The following is a 23,144-nucleotide window of genomic DNA, read 5'->3' on the forward strand; positions in this document are numbered from 1 at the left end:
ACGTTTTCAGTGTAAACTGCTTGCACATGTATTTAAGAAGTGTCCATGACGCGGCTGCACTATACCCGACATGACTCAAAATCCTGCACTGAAAGTGGTGTTCTAGTGTACAGTCGATGTCCAACAGAATTGTGTCACACGCCCTATCTGTAGGCTGCAGTCACACGTTGCATTTTGTTTGCGTTTAACGAATGCATTTTTAAACAACCGAAGAGGACATTTGCCTAATTACATTGTTGTTAACATTGCGTTTACAAAATGCAAGCGCTAACCCAATGTTAACGCATGTGTTAAAAAAACATTAACACATGCGTTTTGTTGGCGCAATGTTGACAACAATGTGATTAGGAAAATCTCCTCTTCTGCTGTTTAAAAATGCATATGTTAAATGCAAACAAAACACAACGTGTGACCACAGCCTTAAGGTACACCAAAAAAAAGTCAGAGCAGTACAGGGGGCACCAGATTCAGTGTACAGTACCGAACTAGTACAGTGTGCACTGTTTTTTTTATAAATGTGGGCCAAAGCCTTTTAGATGTAGATATGTCACCATAAAATGCTCCATTTTATATATAGCTTTAATTCGTTAAATTTTTTTCCATGATTTTAGAGTTTCACGGTTGTTTTCTGATGCAAGGAAGTTGCTGCTATACAGTCAAAAAGACACAAGTGCAAAGGACTTGCACAAATTTCTGGCCACATTGCACAGATTTCGTGGGACAGGTAAGTTTTAATATGTGTGTAATGCTAAGAGATTGACAGGAATCTTTCCATACATAAGTTACTCAACCATGTGTAGGTTTGGAGACCTGTAGGCTTCTTAATGCGATTCTCAATGCATGTGAAACTGAAAAGATCATGAGGAGCTTCTCTATATCTATTAACCTCTTAACGCTCAGCGTCCGATATATCGGACGCTGAGCGCAGTGACTTAGCGCTCAGCGTCCGATATATCGGACGCTGAGCTGATGCCGGTTCAGCTCAAGATCTGAGCCGAACCGGCATCGGGAAAGACGGGGTGCCGGCTGTAACTAATAGCCGGCACCCCAGTGTAACACCCGCGATCGGAGTTGTCTCCGATCGCGGGTGCTTAACCCGTTAAATGCCGCGGTCAGCGCGACCGCGGCATCTAACATGTATTTGGGGGATCTTTCCCCCACGATCGGCCCCCCCGAACCGTTTTCGGGGTGCGCCGATCGTTGCTATAGTAACTCTGGGGTCCGATCTGGACCCCAGAGTTACCTGCAAGAATTGCCAGTAAGATGGCGTCTGTGACGTCATCTTACTGGCACAGTGCCAGCCTATGCAAGTGTATAGGCTGACACTGATAATACTCTGCAATACATGAGTATTGCAGAATATTATCATGAAGAAGCAATCAGATGATTGCTTCTTCATGTCCCATGGTATAAAAGTGAAAAAGTAAAAAAAAAAGTTATTCAATAAAAAAATAAAGTCATAAATCACTAAAAATGCCCCAAACCCCCAAAACATATAAAGAGACATATAACTCAAAAAAAAGTCTAAATCATAACACAAACCCCACATATATAGTATCACCGCGTCCGTAACAACCCGTAGAATAAAAGTAAATCATTATTGAACCCGCACGATAAACGCCGTAAAAAAAAACTGTTATAAACCCTCCAAAAATTATGATTTTTACCTTTTCAATCCCACAAAAAATGCTATAAAATGTGATCAAAAAACCATATGTACTGCGACATGATACTGGTGCAATGTACAACATGTCCCGCAAAAAACAAGCCATCAACCAGCTCCGTAGCCAAAAAAGTAACAACGTTATGCCACTTGGAAGACGGCAATACATAAATGATAGATTTTTCCCCACATTAGGGTTTTGTTTGACAAATTTAGTAAAACGTAAGAAAATATATTCATGTTTGGTATCCCCGTAATCGTATCGACCCATAGAATAAAGATAACATGATTATTAGTCTATACGGTGAACACCAAAAAAAAAAGAAGTAAAAAATCCAGTACAGAATTGATGCTTTTCTACTCCTGTCCTCAAAAAACGTTCCTAAATTTTCAACAATAGGTGATACAAACCCCAAAATGGTAACATTGGAAAAAGCATCTCATCCCGCAAAAAAAATGGCATCACATGGCCCCAATAACGAAAAAGCGAAAATTTTATAGCCTTCAAAAGGGGCCAATGAGGAAACTAAAATCCTGGCAGCTGCAGCGCCCTCCTTCCCTTCTGCACCTCGCTGTGCCCCCATAACACAAGTCACAGCCACATGTGGGGGGTCTTTGTACTCAGGAGAAATTGCAGAACAAATTGTATGGTGGGTTTTCTCTTTTTATCTTTTGGAAATGTGTAAATTTTAGGGCTAAATGAACGTATAAGGGAACAATATGACCATTCTAAATTTCACCTCCATTTTGATTCAATTACTATGAAGATCTCAAGGGGTTAACAATCTTCGTAAAAGCTGTTTCTGATAGCTTGAGGGGTGCAGATTTGAAAATGGGTTGGTTATATAGGGGGTTTTGATGCTAAATATGTAAAATTTCATTCCAAACTGTATTTATCCCCAAAATAGTCAATTCTGAAAATCCGGAAAAGCGATATTCTATTTGCAAGCCGCGTGACATCAAAATAAATTATCCAGACATTTCAGAAATTATGAAAATGTAAAGTAGACAAATGGGAAATGTTATTCAGCAACTTATTTAGGTGGTAAATCGATCTGCCTGAAAACGCAATGATTTTGAATTTCGAAAATGGCAAATTTTTCCAAAAATTTATCATATTTTCTTTTTTTTTGTAAATAAATGCAAAACTTATCAGCCAAAATTTACCACTAAAATGAAGTACAACATGTGGGGAAAAAACAATCTCAGAATCGCTTTGATAAGTAACAGTGTTCAAAAGTTATAACCGTATAAAGAGACGCAAGTCAGAATCCAAAAAATCGGGCTGAGCCTTAAGCTACAAAATGGCTGTGTCCTTAAGGGGTTAAAGAGATTTTCCAACTTATCTGTAAAACCCCAGGGGCCGGCTCAGAGGAGAGATCAAAAATAAAAGCTATTAACCTTACTGTAGCGCGCTGTCCTTACAACACTGGGCCAAATGTGTTGATGGTCGCATGACAGCTAGAACCGTCACTGCGGTCACAGCTGGACAGCTCAGTGTTGTCACTGCTTAGGGGACAGCTGTAGCTGTCATTTGTGGACCTTTGCAGAAAAAGGAGCTTGCTGAAAATGAATACTAGAATAAAGTGTTTATGAATAAATATACATACACAATATTCATGCCTGAACACAATTTTAGATACCTGGAATTTTTTTTCAGAGGGAAAAGTTACAGGTCCATAAAGTTACAAGAGTTTTTGCAGAGAACATTAAAGTTAAAATTAATTGAAATAGATTTTTCAACAAATTTAATTTTCATTTTAACACTGTTTTAACACAATGTTAAGGCAATACAATAAATACACGCTCCTACTCGCAGCCCCTGAATTGCGTTTCAAAATGCAGTTCAATTGCTATCTGTGAACGTTGCCTTAAGAATCCCCTTCTGTGAAGATGGTAATGACTATGAAACCTTTGCTATCAAAATACTGGATAAAAAACTAAATTGGTTTAGAATAATTTTAGAATAATAGCTGCACTGGAAATCTAAATGATAAAAATGTTTTTTCCTACAGATATTTTATGCAAATAAGCTTTGACGTGGAAGGAATGCAGAATATGTAAATGATATACATTTACTAGCTGCACATTATGAATTTGTATGTCTGTGTAGTAGAATCTTCATCTCTTTGGTATCTGGCTAAATAGCTCTGCAGTAGTTTTCGGCTTAAGGTCATCCTGGCTGAATGTCTTCCTTTATCAGCCATTGATAAACAGCTTGCAACAATGTGCATACAGTGCAGCGTACAATCTGTACTGGGCAAAGGGCTATTGCTGGAATAATTATTGACATTATAGAAATCACTATCATATTCTTTTCTGTTTGTATTGTATAGTGCATGGTTTTGTATTACAATAAGAAATATCAAGATTTGGATTTAGGCTGGGTATAAGAGGAAGGATATGTTCTAAAATAGCTCTATAAAATGACTTGATATTAATTTCATACTATATTTTTGTGCGGGTTCAGGACAGGATAGCATACTTTACCTTACATACATTTTCTTACTTAACATACATATGTGAGAAAAGCAGATTCTAAACTCCTCTGTTACATTATAATTCTGCAGAATGAGGTCATCTTCGCAATATGAATCAATTGTCATATTTCTAACCACAAAAAAAAAAAGGAATTTCCAGCTTGAAAACCCATTTCACGTGTTATACTTGGCAATTCTGAGGGGACCTCCATTGATATTTTTCAGTCAGCCACGGGGGCTGATATATCAAGCCTTGTGCACCATTTTTTTGTGCACAAGGCCTGAAAAAGTTACAATGCCAGGCACAAGCCATGATGCCCAGGCCATCAGAAAGTTGCTAAAACTTGTGCCAAAAACATGTGATAACCAAAATTTACACAGGCATGACCTGGCTTAGATTTCTATTCCAGCAGACAAGTGCTGCACCACAATTACTAAGAGGTCAAAACTTCCTAGTAAGTCTAGTATGTCGCTTGCCAGGTGTGCTGATCATAAAGAGGGGCCTACAATGCACCAGTCTTAATACTTTGCCCCCTTGTGTACAAAAATCAGCATCTGCCATGATATGCAAATTACAAAGAAACATCTTTATTAAATGCTAAAGATTGTATCCAACTTTACACATAAAAAGTGGTTGGTGTAGAAAATATAGAAAAATTCTGAATGGAATTTGATGCATGGTCCTAATATATATCATAACAGAATCATTCAGCCCAACCCAAACATAAAATATACAAGATAAAGAAGACTATACATCAAATGCATATATTGAATTTGCTGAGTAGAAGTTCAACTAAAATATATGCAAAATCATATACTGTATTTTATAGTAATACAAATGACAGTGGCAACCGCATAGAGAACACACCAAAATTATTACATACCATAGCCTTCACTGTAATGTATGAAAACATGAGAAATATTATACAGATCACAGTGGCAACCACAATCCTTACCTATACACTACTGTTGGTTCTTCCTAATAACTAGGACACTAGAGCACACTATTATGCATTTTACTATATTATCCAACAGAGTTTGTTTTATGTTATTTCATGATTTCTGTGGAAACTGAATACAATATCTGAATTCTATCTAGAGAAGGATGTATCAGCTTCATAAATTAAAGTCATTTATTGAAACCCGTTTTAACATATGACACACTTTTTACAGGGTCCAAAAATCATCTATAGGTAGATAACTGCATACTGATAAATTGGATTCTTTTCCCACACATAGTGACAAAACTGATGACATGGGAGAGATAAGGGAACATGCACACACATTAGAAATGAGTCTTGTGACATATTTCATGAGGTCGGCAGATGCTGTGCAGTTATGCTTACTGTACTGGATTCTTATTTCTCTATTCTCCATGTCCACACTTGACATATTTTCATACAGTTACTTAATGTGTTTTCTTCATATTCAGGCTTGGAACAGAGTTGCTCAACACTTACTTTTGACACATATATTTTCTTGGGTTTGTTTGGAACAAATTGAGTTGTCTGAGGTCATGCATTTTCATAATACATTGCAGTGTGTTAAGTATGCTGGCTTCTCATTGCAAGCCAGGGTGACATAAGAAGGGAGAAATCTCATGATGAATCCATAAAAAAGCTGTGGTTTCTATATAACACTTTAAGACCACACAGTTTGACAAATAGTAACTGTGTGGTTTATCTCTTTCTTCTCTTCAACATTTGGAAACTTACATGAACACATAGGTGGTACCGAGTTTGGTTTGCCTCCCAAATGCATCTTCAAAGCACAGCTTTCTACCACCCTGAACTCTAAACTGTGCGGTTATTTTTCATGCCTAAGTAATAGGGGGTTGCATGATAGGAAATATGCAAATTTAATGTTAATTATTTGGGTGTTATTTGTACCGGGTGGCCTTAAAACCTTAATGTACAGTATATTTAAGACCACAAGTGTATATTTGCTTTTCATGAGCAATTAGGGGGGGGGGGGAAAGCCCACATAAAATGTATTATGATGGTTAATAGCAGCAGAATAGAAGATGTTGTAGAGAATTAATGAAAAGTATTTTTGTGAATAAAATTATGGGCATTCTAATCTACAGATTGAGTTCTAAATGGGAAGTGAATAATGAGAATAAGGCATTTTATCTAATGAAAAATATTACACACTTTCTAAGAGTAGCTTGTATAATAGACATAATAGACATAGACTAAATTTGGAAAGTCAACATAGATTAGTTTTGTCTTGTAGCTTTTCCAACCTTAGTCTTTTAGATGTCAATGGAATTAGCAGTGCACTTGGATTTAACCCCTTAAGGACCAGGCCCTTTTTCGTTTTTGCGTTTTTATTTTTCACTCCCCACCTTCAAAAATCTATAACTTTTTTATTTTTCCATGTACAGAGCTGTGTGATGGCTTATTTTCTGCGTAACAAATTGCACTTCGTAGTGATGGTATTAAATATTCCATGCCGTGCACTGGGAAGCGGGAAAAAAATTCTAAATGCAGTGAAAATGATGAAAAAACACATTTGCGCCATTTCTTGTGGGCTTGGTTTTTACAGCTTTCACTGTGCACCCCAAATGACATGTTTATTTCATTCATTGGGTCAATACGATCACGGGGATACCAAATTTGTATAGGTTTTATAATGTTTTCATACATTTACAAAAATTAAAACCTCCTGTACAGAAAAAAAATTCTTCATTTTGCCGTGTTCTTGGGCTAATAACTTTTTCATACTTTGGTGTATGGAGCTGTGGGTGGTGTCATTTTTTGCGACTTCTGATGACGTTTTCAATGCTTCTATTTTTAGGACTGTTCGACATTTTGATCACTTTTTATAGAATTTTTTCTATTTTTCAAAATGGCAAAAAAATGCCATTTGCGACTTCGGGCGCTATTTTCCGCTACGGGGTTTAACACAGTGAAGAACGGTTATTATATTTTGATAGATCGGGCATTTTCGGACACGGCGATACCTATTGTGTTTATGATTTTTACTGTTTATTTATATTTATATCAGTTCTAGGGAAAGGGGGGTGATTTGAATTTTTATGTTTTTTTAATATAATTTTTTTTTTTTTACTGTTTTTTATTTATTTTTTTTACTATTTTACAGACTCCCTAGGGTACTTTAACCCTAGGTTGTCTGATTGATCCTACCATATACTGCCATACTACAGTATGGCAGTATATGGGGATTTTGCATACTATCTATTATAATGTGCAGATCGCACATTATAATAGATAGCCTCGATCATGACAGCCTGGGATCTTTGTGTGATCCCAGGCTGTCATGGCAACGGATCGCCGCTCCCCGGTGACGTCACGGGGAGTGACGATCGGAGCCAAGATGGCGGCGCCCACGCGCCGCCGGCTCTTTAATGCCGCCGGCAGCTTTGCCGGCGGCAATCAAAGGGTTAACACCCGCGATCGGTGCAAGCACCGATCGCGGGTGTTAGCGACGGGCGTTTGCTTCATTATGAAGCAAATGCCCGGTGAGTATGAAGAGGGCTCAGCCTGTGAGCCCTCTTCATACTCCCCCATGCGCAGTAAGACGTAAGGGTACGTCTTATTGCGCTATGGGGTTAAAGGCAGTGGATTGATCTTGTCTTTTAGTCAAGAATACTTATAGATCTTATGGGATATTTAGTGTTTCTGTGCTAAACATTAATTATTTCAGGGATCAGCATAATTCATATACAAATGGGTCCTTAAAATATAAGCTTATATGTAATTAGTTGTTATTTAAAATTTTGCTCCCCTTAGCAGAAAATGCTGATGACATAGACTGTAATGAAGAATTAAAATGCTACTGGCCCTTTAATCAGTCCATTAATTTCCTCCGCGCGGTCCGTTGCAGAGCATACAAAGGACAGAAGATGGCTGCTGGTCACATGTCCACATCTCATGTCCTTCACCTGCCTGGGCAGGTCATGTGATCACCACTAGGTTCGGCTGTAGTGGGTTGGTTGCAGTGAATCCAGTATGGCCAGTGTTCTGGTGATGGCAGTTACACGTCATTACTATGGTAACAGAGCAAGAACACCTGTTAGATCATCACTGGGACCAGAGCATAAGAGCAGGAGGAGTTACTGAGAACTAAAGGATCTTGGAACTTGTAGTTTCCAGTGGCGGCCATCTTGGTGATAACTTTAGAGAGGCAATAAAATTTTGTGAACCATAAAATCAAACTATTTGAGCTTCATTTTGTGACTATTGACATTAAGTTTTGTTACATTCATTTATTTACAGCATTATGGGGTTTTGTATCAGAAGTTCATATTCCTGGAATACCCCTTTAAGTACAATGTGAGGACTGACTTAGTAGATTTAGGTTAATATTAGGTTTCCAGTGAAGTGTATGTATTATGATGACAGGCAAGTTTAGTCTGCCCTATTGGTCTTCCTGTGATGACCTTTCTGATCAGCTGACAAAGAATCTGTGCAGCGCAGCAAACACAGACTGGTTTTCAGTTACTTGGAAAAGAGTACAAGGTCTGTAGTTCAGATCCCTGTAGCATTGTGTGACAAGTGGTTTGGAAGAGTGACTTAATATAAACTTGTTAGTATTTATCCGGAAACAATATGTGCATTTATTAGGTTATGTGTGTATTAATAAGATTAATAGAACCGATTTCCAATATGCATTTGTTCCATTCATGTTTATGGGAATAAATGAAATAACTGAGCAATACAAAATTAATGTTCATTACAATTTTTAATCCTGAGTTCTGTGGCTGAACAGAATAATGCTTTTTTTAGTTGCTTGTGAACTGTGAACTTGCAATCTACAAAAAAACCTCTTGTAGGTAAGCAATTCTCTTTCCAGTAGCCACTATGTCTGAAACGGAATAAACAAGCAATAAGGCAAAAAAATCAACTTCTTGAGCTCAATCATTGCTCCTTCCTGGGTTACACCTTTAAGTATCACAACAATCTGTGTAGCAAATGGAATCAAAAAAGGAAATAATATGTAACAAATACAGAAAACATATCCCGAGTGAGAATTGACTGATAGTAACCCTCACCCAGCAAAATACATTTTATACATGTGTCGCCATATTGGCTATAAGCTAATGTATATGAATACTGTGTATTCATTTAGATGTCTTGTCATTCTGGTTGGAAATGTACATTCTGAAGGGCCCATATGTTCTGTTTCACCATTAGACACCGCCTGTCTACTAATGCAACAAGGGGGGTATGTAAGGCATTTCAAATGCGCCAAAGGGATGATGAATATACTAAGCACTTTGTAATAGCTGTTTTCTTTTTACTGTATAGAGGGAGAGGAAATGGTATGTCATAAGCATCAATGGCACTGCTCCTCGGGATACTTGGTTTTCAAGTACATTGTGGATGTCCATGAATTGTGGCACTAAATGCAATACTATAAAATGGATCAGTGGCCATCACCATTATTTTAATGGACCGCATGACAGTTTTTTATATTTGGCAAGTTCGTCTGCAGGTAGCCTAAGGTGGGCTGCACAGGACCTTGGTCAGTAATTAAAATGGACTATGAACGTTGAATTCAAGGACCGACCACAGACAGGACTGGACTGATATATGATGCAATGTCTCCATTATTCCCCACAACACAGCAGTACCGAACTGTAATGATCAAGTTAGGCACTGCTATATTTCTGGAAAGAAATTGTCCTTTGCATCACACATATTACTATGATAGAATGGGTATGTATCACCATTCTGTCTGGCTTGCTGACTGACTATTTATGACTTATCAGGTGCAAGGAAGCGGCGTGAAAATTTTCATATACACTCCACTGGCATTCAACTTTATAGGGGCTCTGTACTCCCATTATTTTTTCTCTCTAACAAGTTGCACTAGAGCCTAAAAGGTTGCACACCAGTGGTTTGCATCTGGAAAGTCGCACAACAGTGGAGTGTGTCTTGAAAGGTGCACATTTCTGCCTTGCACCTGTAAAGTCACAAAGGGGCAGCTAGCAAGCCAGGCAGAAAATTGAGTCATTTCTTTTCAGCAGTACAGCAGTGCCTAACTTCATCATTACAGTTTGGTACTGCTGTTTTGTGGGGAATAATGGAATATGCATCATATATCATTATTTCCAGTCCATTGCTCTGTGGTTGGTCCTTGAAATCACAGTGCATGGTCTATAACGGCTGGACAGAGGTCCAGGATCTATTATAATCTACCGTCAGGTAACTAAACAATGATAATAGGGTGTTATGCACCTCATACATGCTATGCTAAGCAAGTCAAATTGCTAATCTTATTAGCAAGCCTTTGTAAACTCCCTGTTTTCAACATATAATCTCTGTGGCAACTTTCTTATCTCCTCACGGGGTAAAACCAGGTCATTCATGTCCTCTGCTATTTATGAAAACTGCAAACAGGCTCGTTGACACTGAAGCATGGCAGACCTGGTCACAGACATAGTATTAAAAATGTCTTAGCTTCAGATCTGACAGGCATGTCATATAGCTTAATACTTGGCATGTACATGGCTTCTAGGAAACAATGTACAGGCAGTCCCCAGGTTACGTACAAGATAGGTTCTGTAAGTTTGTTTTTAAGTTGAATTTGTATGTAAGTTGGAAGTGTATATTTTATAACTGTAACCCCAGCCAAAATGTTTTTTGGTCTCTGTGACAATTGGATTTAAAAAATGTTGGGTTGTCATAAGAACCAGGGTTAACAATAAAGCTTAATTGAAGACACCTTTGATAACTATTACAGCTGATCATTGTAGTCTGGGACTAAAGTACAGTTAATTACCTATATCCAGAGGTCCGATGTAACAAAACCATGGACCTGACTGAAAATTAGGTCTGAAGGGTGAAAATCTAAGATATTTCTATATTTTCAATGGCTATTTGATGTTTTGCTATAGCTATATTAGTATAAAAGTAGATAGCCCTACTGCCTGAGGGGTCCCATAATCCTGTTAGCCACATGAGCACACCACTTTTATAAATTGCAAATAGCAATTGCAAGGTCCTGTAACAAATTGTGCATTGAGGCCCGGGCTCCTCTGCCTTTCCTGAAGCACAAAATTATTGAACCTATAATGAGTAGTTTGTCGGCACTTGTTTATCTATGTATTGTTTTGTCAATACATTATAAAAAAAATCTGGGTAGAGGATCTTTCTAAAATAACTCATTGGTATTTTAGTCTACATTCAAGATATATTTTATATTGTAAGTTTAATATCTTAAATGGAGACTGTCATCAGGAAGGTCATTCTTACATGATGACAGGTTCCATGTTGACTTCCAAATTGCCTCTGTCATGCATCTGAATAATTCCACTACTTTTTGTTTCTTTAACAATACCTAGCTCTCTTACAGCAGTGTGTGGTATATCCATAGAAGGGGGGGGCAGTTCAAAAATGTATTGCTTGTGGTGGTGAGCTGAAGTAAGCTTGGGAGGGGAAGGGAAGGCCATGAGTGAGGAGGAGGGGAGGAAGAATTGTGCCATTTTAAATGCCCCCTCTTCCTCCAGAACTTGCCACACACTGCTGGCAGGGAACCAGGTAATGAACCTATAAAAAGTCTGTGGAATTATTCCAACAGTAGAAAAATGATCCAGCAGTTTTACAAATATGGTTTGCAGGACCCCAATTCTTCCAGTAAGTTACAGTACAGGAAGTGGGATCCTCCTATATTGCAATTATGCCTAATTTTATAGATTGGGCTACCATTTATTCATGACAGTTAAGGACCAAGCTGAGGTTGTGCTGCCTTTATCCATATATGTCATGATAGTATTTCTATATATTATAAAAGATTATGAATTTGATCCTTATCTTTTGCTTTATAGTACAACACAACATATTGAATTATCTTTTACAGGTATGAAACTAAGGGATTGCTTAATGGACAATGAGAAATTCACCACTTTCCTACAGCAAAACATAAGTATGCCTCCCATTGTGGTGGAGGAAATACTGAATGCGGACCTCAAAGTGGAGCAGGTAAAAATACTGTCATCAGTGTTTTTTTTTTTTTTTTAGTAAAGTAGTACATAAACTGTTTAGTACTTAGAATTAGCAAAGACAGATCCAAGGTCATAGTGAGCAGAAAAGACACTAGATTCCCGGCAAGCCTATCACCTTAACTTATTCATAGCTAAGCCCACAAAAGGTACGTCAAAATTTGACTATGTCAAATTAGTATGACATTTAGTATGACTTATGTCATGCTACCATTTCACTATGGATCACCACTGTTTGATCTATGTTCTTCAGCTATCTGGATTTCAAATTTTAATGTAGAAGGTATCTTTTGCTAAAAATGTATACTAACACATTACGCTCAGGAAATCAGTGTTGATAGTTTGTTAAATACAAATTGGAAAAACTACTAATGTATGTCTTTGTCAATTCAGGTTCTGATATCTGGATTTCAAATACGCTTAAAAGACCTGTGCAATACCTCTAGATTAGAGGAGTATGTGACTATTCACAATGAAGAAGTTGCCAAATTTAGCCAATCTGTGATCTGTGCACTTCCTGAAGACAAACTCAACCTCCTGGAGCACCAGTTCCGCTCCAACATTGACCTTCTCAAGCCCATCACAGTAAGCAATCTTAACCTTATGAATTTTGAATGTACAACTTGCATTTGAATTGGAGAAAAAATAAAGATCTTCAAGTATAGGTAGGTTACCGCAGCAGTAGGATGTAAATTACTTACCTATGAGGATCTCCTGACGGATAATTCTAAGGTGCAGATTGAAGAGTGATGAGTGTGAATGGTCAAATTACTGATAATTTTTCATAGAGCCTGTTGTCATCCAACTTTACCGCCTAAGTGACCTACTTGTACTTAAAGATCTTTGATTTGTCTATAATTCCAACTGTATTTTTGGGAAGCCTGAGTTGAAAGAGCTATTTAACATGCGATGGATATTTAGACTTTCTAAATTTAATTCTTTGTCTTTGCTAGACTCCCGTCTCCATTTACGTATTACGTGGACTTTTTTACAATGTGTATATTTTACAATACAGGATCAATGTAGATAATAGACCCATACACGGCGATGCTCTCCAGTATTGGTGTATGATGCTGAATTGCTTAATGGTTTCTCATGTGAAGTTTTGCAGAATTAGCCAGCTAAAGAAACACACACAGAATTCGAAGTAAACTTGTTTCTGAGCTCATATCATTTAGAAATGCTTAGTTGCCTGATAAGAAAAATGTTAAGCTCATGTCCTTCACTGGACATGTGGGATACAGGTGTAAGATAAGCTGGAGTGACAGGAACAGATATGCTAGCACCAGGTGCATGGAGTGATCCCAGCAACTCATCTTGCAGTGGCATATCTAACAACATTATGCTTAGTTTGTTACTACTGCCCTTCTTGTTCGTCTGTCATGGGACCAGGTAGTAATAGTCAGCATCCCAGCAACATAGACATAACTAGTACGGAGGCACCGCATGTGTATTTAGTCTGTTCATGAATCTGTTACTGTGTTCTTCCCAGCGACAGCTGCATATCGTAGCTGAGCTTTGTGACGTGGCCTCATACTATTGGATTAACAGAAAGCAGCACATTGACCTACTATATTGTTTTCATTATAGTTCAATGGCTGGAAGCTTAAAAGCCAGCTTTGTTTCCACATGCCTGCTCTGGAAATTATCCTAGTAAAATATACAGAAGTCTTTAGCAAAAAGCACAAGCATTTCTTTTCTTCACAAGGGTCTGAACATTTTATTAAATGATATGCATGATTCATGTTTTAGTGTGAGTTTGTAAAGTAGTGCTTTATCTCTCATATAATACATGCCACCTCTGTTAAGCACCTTGGGCAGAGAACCATTGAGTTGTCATGTAGATACAGTTAGTGCCTTTATGTCTTCCTTGTTGTTTTTGAAGTTTAAATGTGTGAACAAAACTGTAGTCGTAAATACATGTTTCCTATAAAGCCACACTATTAATGCATTAGTATTGAATGTCTAAAACACAGATGTCTATTTAACACTTACTAAATGCTCGAGATTATTCTGGAAATAAGAGTCCTGCATACTGTATACAATGGTTTAATAAGTTCAGATTCCACTTGTGTCTGCAGGCATCTGGCAGAATCCATAACAATAAACATGACTAATACAGACAAATGTTGCCAGCATTGTTGTCTTCTAGATCCTAAAATTCTACTTGGAGCTTAAAGGATCTAATATATCCATGTAGGCATTATCAGATGATTAGATCATCTTTTTACAGTATTTAGTGGGGATGTTCGAGATCAATATAAGATTAGGTATGAGTTTGTATAAATGTACAATATAGAAATTTTAAAAACTCAGGAAGTCCTTTTAAATGTGAATTATGGAATTACATATTTTTGTTTCTATGGATCAACACACAACTTAATGGCCTGTAACCACTGATAGCTTTACTTTTTCATGCATGGTTGCACTTCTTGATAAAGTCTTCATTATAGTGTTGGAATGTTGGGAACACCAGGCAAGCAATAGAAGTACACAACTTCCTATTCATTACCACAAGCTCTTGCTAGGACCCACAAAACTGTCCATTTGCTTTGCAAACATTGTAAACTGGTGGTTGTGTCCTTCATGCAGTCACATTGTGTGCTTTTGGCGTATGTGTGAACTGTGATCTGAAGGATTCTTTGACACATTACCCAGAGTTCACTGTAGGGAGTTCCAAGAATTTATAAAGTCAGTATGCTCTGTTACAGGCAGTAATATGAGTGAATGCCATTGTTCTCCCTTCAGAAACATCAACTGATGTAATGGCTATGGAATAATTGCATGCTTCTTATGAAAACTGGCCAGACATACTAAATCTTATAATAAACAAGCTTGGCTTCACAGTCAGCTTGTGATCAGCGATGACCTTTATGAGATTGGGACTATGGTCACACCATGGCAGGACTTGTTAAATAATGTATATATTATGGAAATATGTCTGCACCACTCATAATGTATATGTTACTAGAGAATGCGGGGTGATATATGTTGGTCAAAAATACAAGAAAGTGGCAGTATATGGATTCAGTGGGATTACAACATGTTGATCCTTTGTTGATAAGTGCCAACAGAGATCACTAGCAGCCAATTATTTTTGTCAAACTCCTAAAATAAACATACCCACATATATATGAAAGCATTATAAGAGATAGCAAATAAAACAGCTGAAAATAATGGGGAAGATTAAATAGTTAGATACTGCAGGGATAGACAGACAGCCTTTGACTGCAGATTTATCATAGTGCATAATTGTGAAATATACATCTTTATAAGATTTAACACTGTCTAGTCAAATATTTCATCTACTATTTGTTAGCAAATAAACACCAGAAAAATCTGCTTAAATTGTGGTGCATAAGCAGAATTTTTAGTGCAGATTAAATATATTTATAAATATCTAAAACCCTTGATGAACATTAAACTGTAACTAAACTTTTAACAAAATTGCATAGCTCCATAGTGCAGATGATGATAGTAACCTTTAAAGAACAGGAACGGATAGACAGCACACTCTTGATATCGAGCACACTTGGGATGGTACAAGCTGATCCAAACAATAAAGGAGACTGCACATTAAAAGCTATAAAAATAAAGCTAAAAAAATAAAATCAGTACATCTTTTTAAATAGCAATTCCACCACTAGAAAATACAATTTCTCTTACAGATAACAAGCCCTTATTTAGCTTTGTAACTAAACTTTTAACAAAATTGCATAGATCAATAGTGCATATGATGATAGTAAACATTGTAGAAAGGGTAGACGACAGCACGCTCAATATACAGAGCACACTTTGAAGGGTGCAAGCTGGTTGTTGATCCTTTTCAGGGATCCAATCGATATCAATAGAAAAACTGCAGCACAGCACTGGATCGGATGAACAAACTCCAAGGAGTGTCTTTAGCAGTGGTGAATAAAGATACTCCTTGGAGTTTGATCATCTGAGCCTGTGCTGTGGTTTTTCTATACTTTAAATAGTAAACTTTTGTAATATACAACCGGCCATAATGAATATACATTGGCCAGTCATGAAGAGATGTATAGAGAGGGCTCGGGGAATGAGCTCAATAAGCGGTGGGTGTCAGCGGCTGCCATCTTAAACTATAAAAGACAATTATTCCCTGCGATGAACCCTGTAATAGAAAGTAGCACCTAAATGTCTAAATTGATAATCTTTCACCATTTTGCCTAAAAATGAAGTATGAAAAAGTTACAGATGGCAAAATATAGTGATGCAATAGATATTAAAAATATCGTGATTATTTTTAATGTTTTTTGGTATTAATATAAAACTAAACTATATCAATTTCTTATCACTGTGATTGTACTGATCCAAACAACTAGTGCCAATAGAAAGTACAATTTTTTGTACAACAAGCTACGGCTTGTTGAAGTTGTAGAGTGAAAAACATAAATGCAAAAAAAAAACCCTTATTCTGAAGGGGTTAAAGAAATATGTTCCTGTGTTCTTCTTTTTAAGTTGCCTTTCAGCAGTTTGTGCAAATCACATCAGTTTGTGCAAATCACATTTATAAAGGGTTTTAGACAGTTTTCTGGCTCTCCTACGACTAGCTTGACAAAAGGGGCAAAAAAGGGCACCTTTGGAAAGGGGGTGTGGCCTCACACCAAGAAGGTCGGTGCGCCATAAATACTGCTGACCCGACAGAATTTTGTCCTAATTTTTTGGTGTAAAGTAAGCCAACGACTAGATAGTTTTATACCGCACCAGATTTATCACCCAGCACCAGACACTTATATAAATCTGGTGCAGAATAGGATTGTCTAGTCTAACTCTGCACCCTCTAACCATAGGACATTTTTTTATTAATCTGCCCCATAATCTTTAGACATTAGTTTTGGCAGAAGCTGACCACTTAGATTAACTGGCTGCAATGATGACCATTCTCAACCAGTTATTCGCTGAGTTGAATTTCCTGTGTGTCATCATTGACCAGGAAGTAGAGACCAACAGCGAACATAGACACTTTGAAAGGGAGTTATTTTCTGGCTGTGAAGTCCATTACAATTAGGCTTACTGCAAGACTGCATGTGTGATAGGACCATATTAATTTGCCTGAAGTCAAGGGATTCCTCTGACAATTAGTGTAACCTGCATTTTGCTTGAAAATACATACCCTTGTAGCAATATATTACAATTACTATACGTTGCTTACTTCTTCTTTACAAAATGGTCACTGAAATAAGAACCATTTGTTCTTGTAGAAATGTATTTTTGTGAAGAAAATTATGGGCTGCTTTTTAAGTAACCAGTGTTTTTCCCTTTTGATAATTACAGAAAGAAATGTCATCAAAGTCTTTCCCTGTACTGAGAGAGGTTACAGAAAACCTGCTGCACAGCATGGGAGACCTTGCCAAAGAGGTAAGTATAGGGCAGTGATTTGTAAGAGCTTAAACTGGATGTTGGAAATCATCATAACCACAAGACAACAGTTGTGATCTGTTAAAAATGGCTTAAAAACGTTAAACTCGTAGAGGGTGCTACACCCGTGCTACACTTAAAACTCGTTTAGTTACTGCAGCCTCTTCACTGTCCACCAAGCACAATGCTGTACATTTTATATTGGCTTTGTTTAGGATTTCAGATCAAGTTCACTTGAATGGATGGACAGTGGTGCAACCAGGATATGTTGATGAAGAAATTGACATCACAGGCTTAGAAAGTACATGTGTCAAACACCATAGATCTAAAATTACCAAGGATTTGCTATCGATATTCTTATTCTGGAAAACCTCTTTAAAAATTAGAGTAGTTGTTCACTATAAAGGTTATTTACTCAAGAAGTGATGGATTATTGTCTATCACGGCTTGTCCTTGTCCCTGTGTTTAGCTTTTACTGGCACTTATAGGTAATTAATGATTTCCTTTATTCTTTGTACCTAGCATTAACAGAAACTGGCTGCCTAGTTGGATGTCTCCAGTGACAAAGGCTAGGCGTTATGTATGCGACTTCAAAATTATCATTATTACTATATTTCTTAAGTGATATAGCTTTCTACAGTGAATCATATGCCTGTGTAATCTGAAGGATCTTAGGTAACAGCCCGAAACCACAGACCAGCATAAACTTGTCTTCTGTTATTTAACTTCAGCTGCTCCCTTTACAAGGCGGCCCCAGATCTGGGGTAAGAAGTATAAAAATGATGGACAGAGCATGCAGTTCCCATCTTGCTGATGTGGCTATACGAGACTTTAGTAAAATAAAGTTGTCAAAGGTCCCGGTGTGGGCGGCACTCACATTCTCAAGCTCTAGAGGGAACTGCAGACGTCTCTTTCCTTGTACAGAACAATCCGTGCTGTTTGCATCTGGAGTCATAATCCTCTTGTAATGTTTGCTGACCTGACCCCTAAAAATGTTTTTGTTGTGTTGTTGGAAGTAATAAAATTGCTAATTTATGTAAAGTATGATACAGTTAAACCTGCACTTGCTTGCATTTTTATGGTTTTCCACAGCCCCATCATACCCTAAAGCAATTTTTATTGATACACATAAATATTTCCTTCACTTTGAAGAAGCATTGCTTTACACTGAGCTGAATGTAAACATAGACCTCTGTCGTTGTTACTCTGCTTAATATTGAGTACTTTTTTGACAACTGCAGGTTATTACCATGAAGAGTTGGTCAGACATGAGGCAGGAGGTTATGTTCCTGTCAAGTGAGAACTCTACAGCTTCACCAACCTCCTTATATCAAGCAGTGTCCCGAATTGTGTGTGGTCATCCTGAAGGAGGGGGTCTAAAGATCAAGTCCCTCAACTGGTATGAGGACAACAACTATAAGGCACTTTTTGGAGGAGACCAAGGAGGGGAGAATGGCACGGAGGAAGAGTCATCAGCCATCTATGATAATTCTACAAGTATGCCTACATTCCTCTTTTGTTATTAGCCAGTGTGACAGTAATGTTAGAGTATTTAAAAAAACAAAAGGAAATTACACCATGTGTATTGTGCATATAAAATCCACAATTATAAACAGCAGGCATTTTAAGATTGTGGGGAATACACTTATGTTAATTTTTAGGAACTGCTTTGAAAAGTTTGAGAGAGAGAGAAAGAGTGATATTATAAAAGGTTTTTTACACACTAATATTCTTGCTATGCACTTAGCTCCTTATTGCAATGAATTGATGATGACCCTGGAGTCCAGCCCTCTGTACAGGATGATCTGGAGAGCACTTAAACCATTACTTATTGGCAAAATCCTCTATACCCCTAGCACACCAGCCACACGTATGTTAATGTCTGAGGTGAGAATCACGCTTGTTTATTGCTGAAATGTGTTTTAATTCTGTACTAGGTAGTTCATTATGTTCACATCACATTCATGATCTCTGTTTAATTTATAAGCAGGTGTGTATATATATTAAATTCCTTAAATGTATAGAATGCTGTATCCAACACAAACAGGATTTTTTTACTGGATACCTACATACTGTTTTAAATAGCCAAATGAACTCTTTTGGCCTCTTCCTGGCTAATGTAACCATGTTAGCTTGCATGTCAAAAGTTTTCCCAGGGTATATGCTAAAATAATTTCATAAGCTTGATGTCCGCATAGCCAAGATATTTTAACATGTGCATGATATATCTTATGAGTGTCTATCAAACAATGTCTGTTATGATTGTATACATGAATATGCATTTTTATTTTTTTTACCTTATTTATTTTTAGGTTAATAAAACTTTCCAAGAGTTGGGTGTTTTTCGGGATCTTGGGGCAATGTGGGAAGAAATTCGGCCACAGATCAAAAGGTTTCTGGAAAGCAGTAAGGAGATGGATCTTGTTAGGGTAAGTTCATTAAAAATCACCTTATGTTTTCAGAACATGGATAAGAGAAGATTATAAAATCTTGTCACTTTTCTAAGACTGCTGCTTTTTATAATTTGAAGACATCCATGATTGCAAAAAGAGTTGATTGTATTAGTAGATATATCTGTTATAACATTTGACTCTTTGGCAATCATCTGGTTGGACATAGGTCATGATGTCAGTCATCCAGCAAACAATAGATTTAGCTGGAGAAAAGCCACTGAAATTCTTCTTCTTTATGGGTCATAGAAGGGAGTCCTAAGTTGGGGCCCTTTTTCCAGACTGCCCTTTTTTTAATTGGTTGCAAGAAAATTTAATATTTAAAAGGCCTGATTTTTGCTTATTATCTAAGAGCAACAGTTAAAACATAGCAACATGTTTTTAGCTTTAATTGCTTTTCTACGCTGGTAATTGAACTGGTATTGAATTGAAGTGGTAAACACATGTGACTAATATGATATTGAAGTGATGTAGCAAATTTCAAACACAAGGAACATCTGCCTGATAATCACATTGTATGACACAGAACTCCACCCTAAGCAGAATTATTTTCGTCACCGATGATGTCTTTATTCAGCATAAGCATTGGTTCAAAGATTTAAAAAATTCACATAAAACAAACTGTAATCGTATTGTATATGAACTAGTTTTTTGCAAAACTTATGCTTTTTTCATTCCAAAGTATACAGTGTTTATATAATCGAATGTGAATACTATGTATATAAGTACAAATCGGAACTTGGATTTCTCTACCAATCCTCTTTCAGACTTTATTGACCAATAAGGGCAGCAAGCACTTCCTGGATCGACAGCTAAATTCAACAGGTTGGACATCAGAAGATATTGCAAGATTTCTAGCCAAAGAATCAGAAGAACAGGCTGGAAGTGAATTATACACCTGGAGAGAAGCACTCAATGAGACTGATCGTGTTGTGCTGACCATGTCACGATTCATGGAGGTAAGTCTTGTAGAGAACCTATGAAGAAGATGTAGGAATGGTACTTCATATCTTTATAGGCCACACAAAATCCTTATTTATGTATCCACATCTTAGGAATATCTACAGAACAAAAGTGGCAGAACATAACATGCTTTCAACAAAAACAATTTCTTCCTGCCCATATGTCTGTAAATATAGATGGCGGTTGGTGACTGGTTCATTCAGTATTATTTATTTATTTAATAATTATTAAAGAATTTTTAAAGAATGGCTGGACCATTGTATAAGCACTGTCACCTCCTGTTTCGCCCCTTCATCCTCATAGATTGTGAGCTTGTGTAAGCAAAGCCTTCATTCCTATTGTTTCATCTGACCATGTTATTACGGTGTAATGTCTTATTTTATTTGCAAATGTACCCCATGATCTGTAAAGCGGCAAAGAATATGATGGCGCTATATGAATATTTATTATCATTGATACAGAATTCTAGCCGATCAGCAAAACAACTAATGTTTTTTAATTATTTACAGTGTGTCAATCTGGACAAGTTAGAACCTGTGGATAGTGAAGAAATTCTTATTGCAAAGTCAATGGAGCTTCTAAATGAAAGAAAATTCTGGGCAGGTGTAGTTTTTATGGACTTGCCAGAAAATAATACTATACTACCTCAGCATATTAAGTATAAGATCCGAATGGACATTGACAATGTGGAGAGAACCAACAAGATTAAGGATGGGTGAGTTGCAAAAGGTCTTATTTGTCTTATTTTTCTTTGTTTTTATCCTGTCTTCATGTCCAAAGTTCATGTGATAGATTTTACAAGGACTTTAACAGAGATAAAGTGAAACAGCTTTGACCTTGAAAGGAAATGTTTTCACTTGTTTTGAGAACCATTATTACTATATCCTACAGTCTGTATATAAAGAGCAGAATAAATGAGTTGTCCTATTTCATTGTGTTTCAGCTTTTAGTTAGACCTGTTTCGTTTGAACTATATTGAAGAGAACCTTAAATTTTTCTTCCATCAAGCTAAAAAGTGTTAAGTTCACATTAATATAATGCATTGCTGTGAGTTGTTTGATGGATTTTTACACTTTTGTTTAGTTACTGGGATCCTGGTCCTCGTGCTGATCCCTTTGAAGACATGCGCTATATCTGGGGTGGATTCGCCTACTTGCAGGATGTAATTGAACAAGCAATCATTAGAGTACAGACTGGTACTGAAAAGAGGACAGGAGTATATGTACAGCAGATGCCCTATCCTTGTTACGTAGATGACATGTAAGTAGGATTTTTATCTCTGTGTCATGATGGCAATGTAGACTATGTTGTAATCTCCAGATCAGTGGGTATCATCCCCCACACACTGATCTCTAATGACCTTACCTATGAATGGTATTATCCAACTTGGAGAACCCTATACAGAAAGAAGTTGTTAAACCACTGAGCCCTGCAGCTGAAGGTATTGATGGGTGGGTAAACTTAATTTTAGTGACTAGAGCCAGGCAGCTGCTGCTAAAGCTAATAAAATTATGGGATGTATAAAGAGAGGAATATATTTTCATGATAAGGACATAGTTTTGCCCTTATACAAATCAGTGGTCAGGCCACACATGGAATATTGTGTACAGTTTTAGACACCAACGTATAAAAAGAACATAGTTGGAATTGGTGCAGAGGAGGGCAACCAAGATTATTAGGGGAATGGGGGACTAGAATACAATGACAGATTACAAAGTTTGGGGTTATTTAGTTTAGAAAATAGACCAGGACAAGGGGCCATCCTCTACGCCTAAAGGAGAGGTGGTTCTACCATCACCATTGACGGGGATTCTTTACTGTAAAAGCAGTGAGACCATGGAATTCTTTGCCGCATGTTCATGTTCTGTACATATTCAAGAGAGGCCTGGTTGCCTTTCTGGAAAGCAACAATATCGCATGTTTGGAGGAAAAAACATTAGTTTTATTCTTAAAGGACTTGATGGACTAGCTTCTTTTCCAGCCTTATAAACTATGATACTATCATACTATGATCTTGTTTTTGATAATTTCTTGAAATACGTATACATAGCTGTTTTGAAAAATAAGAAAGTAGTTAGTCAATTCGGCGTACCTAACTATTGACCAGCATGTGCTGAAAACCAGTTTCTGAGGATTTACCAGATATTGCTGTGAATATAATGAGGCTCATTTAAAAACACAGCACAGTATTGATGTATAAATGTTTCACATGGCAACCAGTTGTCTTTTGCTAGTGA

The 23,144-nt window shown here is 37.2% G+C and overlaps 1 protein-coding gene across 4 annotated transcripts in view; it reads left to right on the forward strand.

The window, feature by feature from the left end:
* ABCA1 (ATP binding cassette subfamily A member 1) overlaps positions 1–23,144 on the forward strand; it is a 77,421-nt gene that overhangs the window by 26,832 nt on the left and 27,445 nt on the right. For all 4 annotated transcript variants that reach the window (XM_072153762.1, XM_072153755.1, XM_072153771.1 and 1 more), the window contains exons 5-14: positions 612–724; positions 11,971–12,092; positions 12,506–12,697; positions 17,411–17,494; positions 18,736–18,991; positions 19,242–19,381; positions 19,807–19,923; positions 20,712–20,903; positions 21,417–21,622; positions 21,991–22,167. In XM_072153762.1, the coding sequence (XP_072009863.1) occupies positions 612–724; positions 11,971–12,092; positions 12,506–12,697; positions 17,411–17,494; positions 18,736–18,991; positions 19,242–19,381; positions 19,807–19,923; positions 20,712–20,903; positions 21,417–21,622; positions 21,991–22,167 (1,599 nt within the window). The remainder of the gene's footprint in view (positions 1–611; positions 725–11,970; positions 12,093–12,505; positions 12,698–17,410; positions 17,495–18,735; positions 18,992–19,241; positions 19,382–19,806; positions 19,924–20,711; positions 20,904–21,416; positions 21,623–21,990; positions 22,168–23,144) is intronic.

The sequence above is a fragment of the Engystomops pustulosus genome, chromosome 1, assembly GCF_040894005.1.
Source record: "Engystomops pustulosus chromosome 1, aEngPut4.maternal, whole genome shotgun sequence".
Lineage (NCBI taxonomy): Eukaryota > Metazoa > Chordata > Amphibia > Anura > Leptodactylidae > Engystomops > Engystomops pustulosus.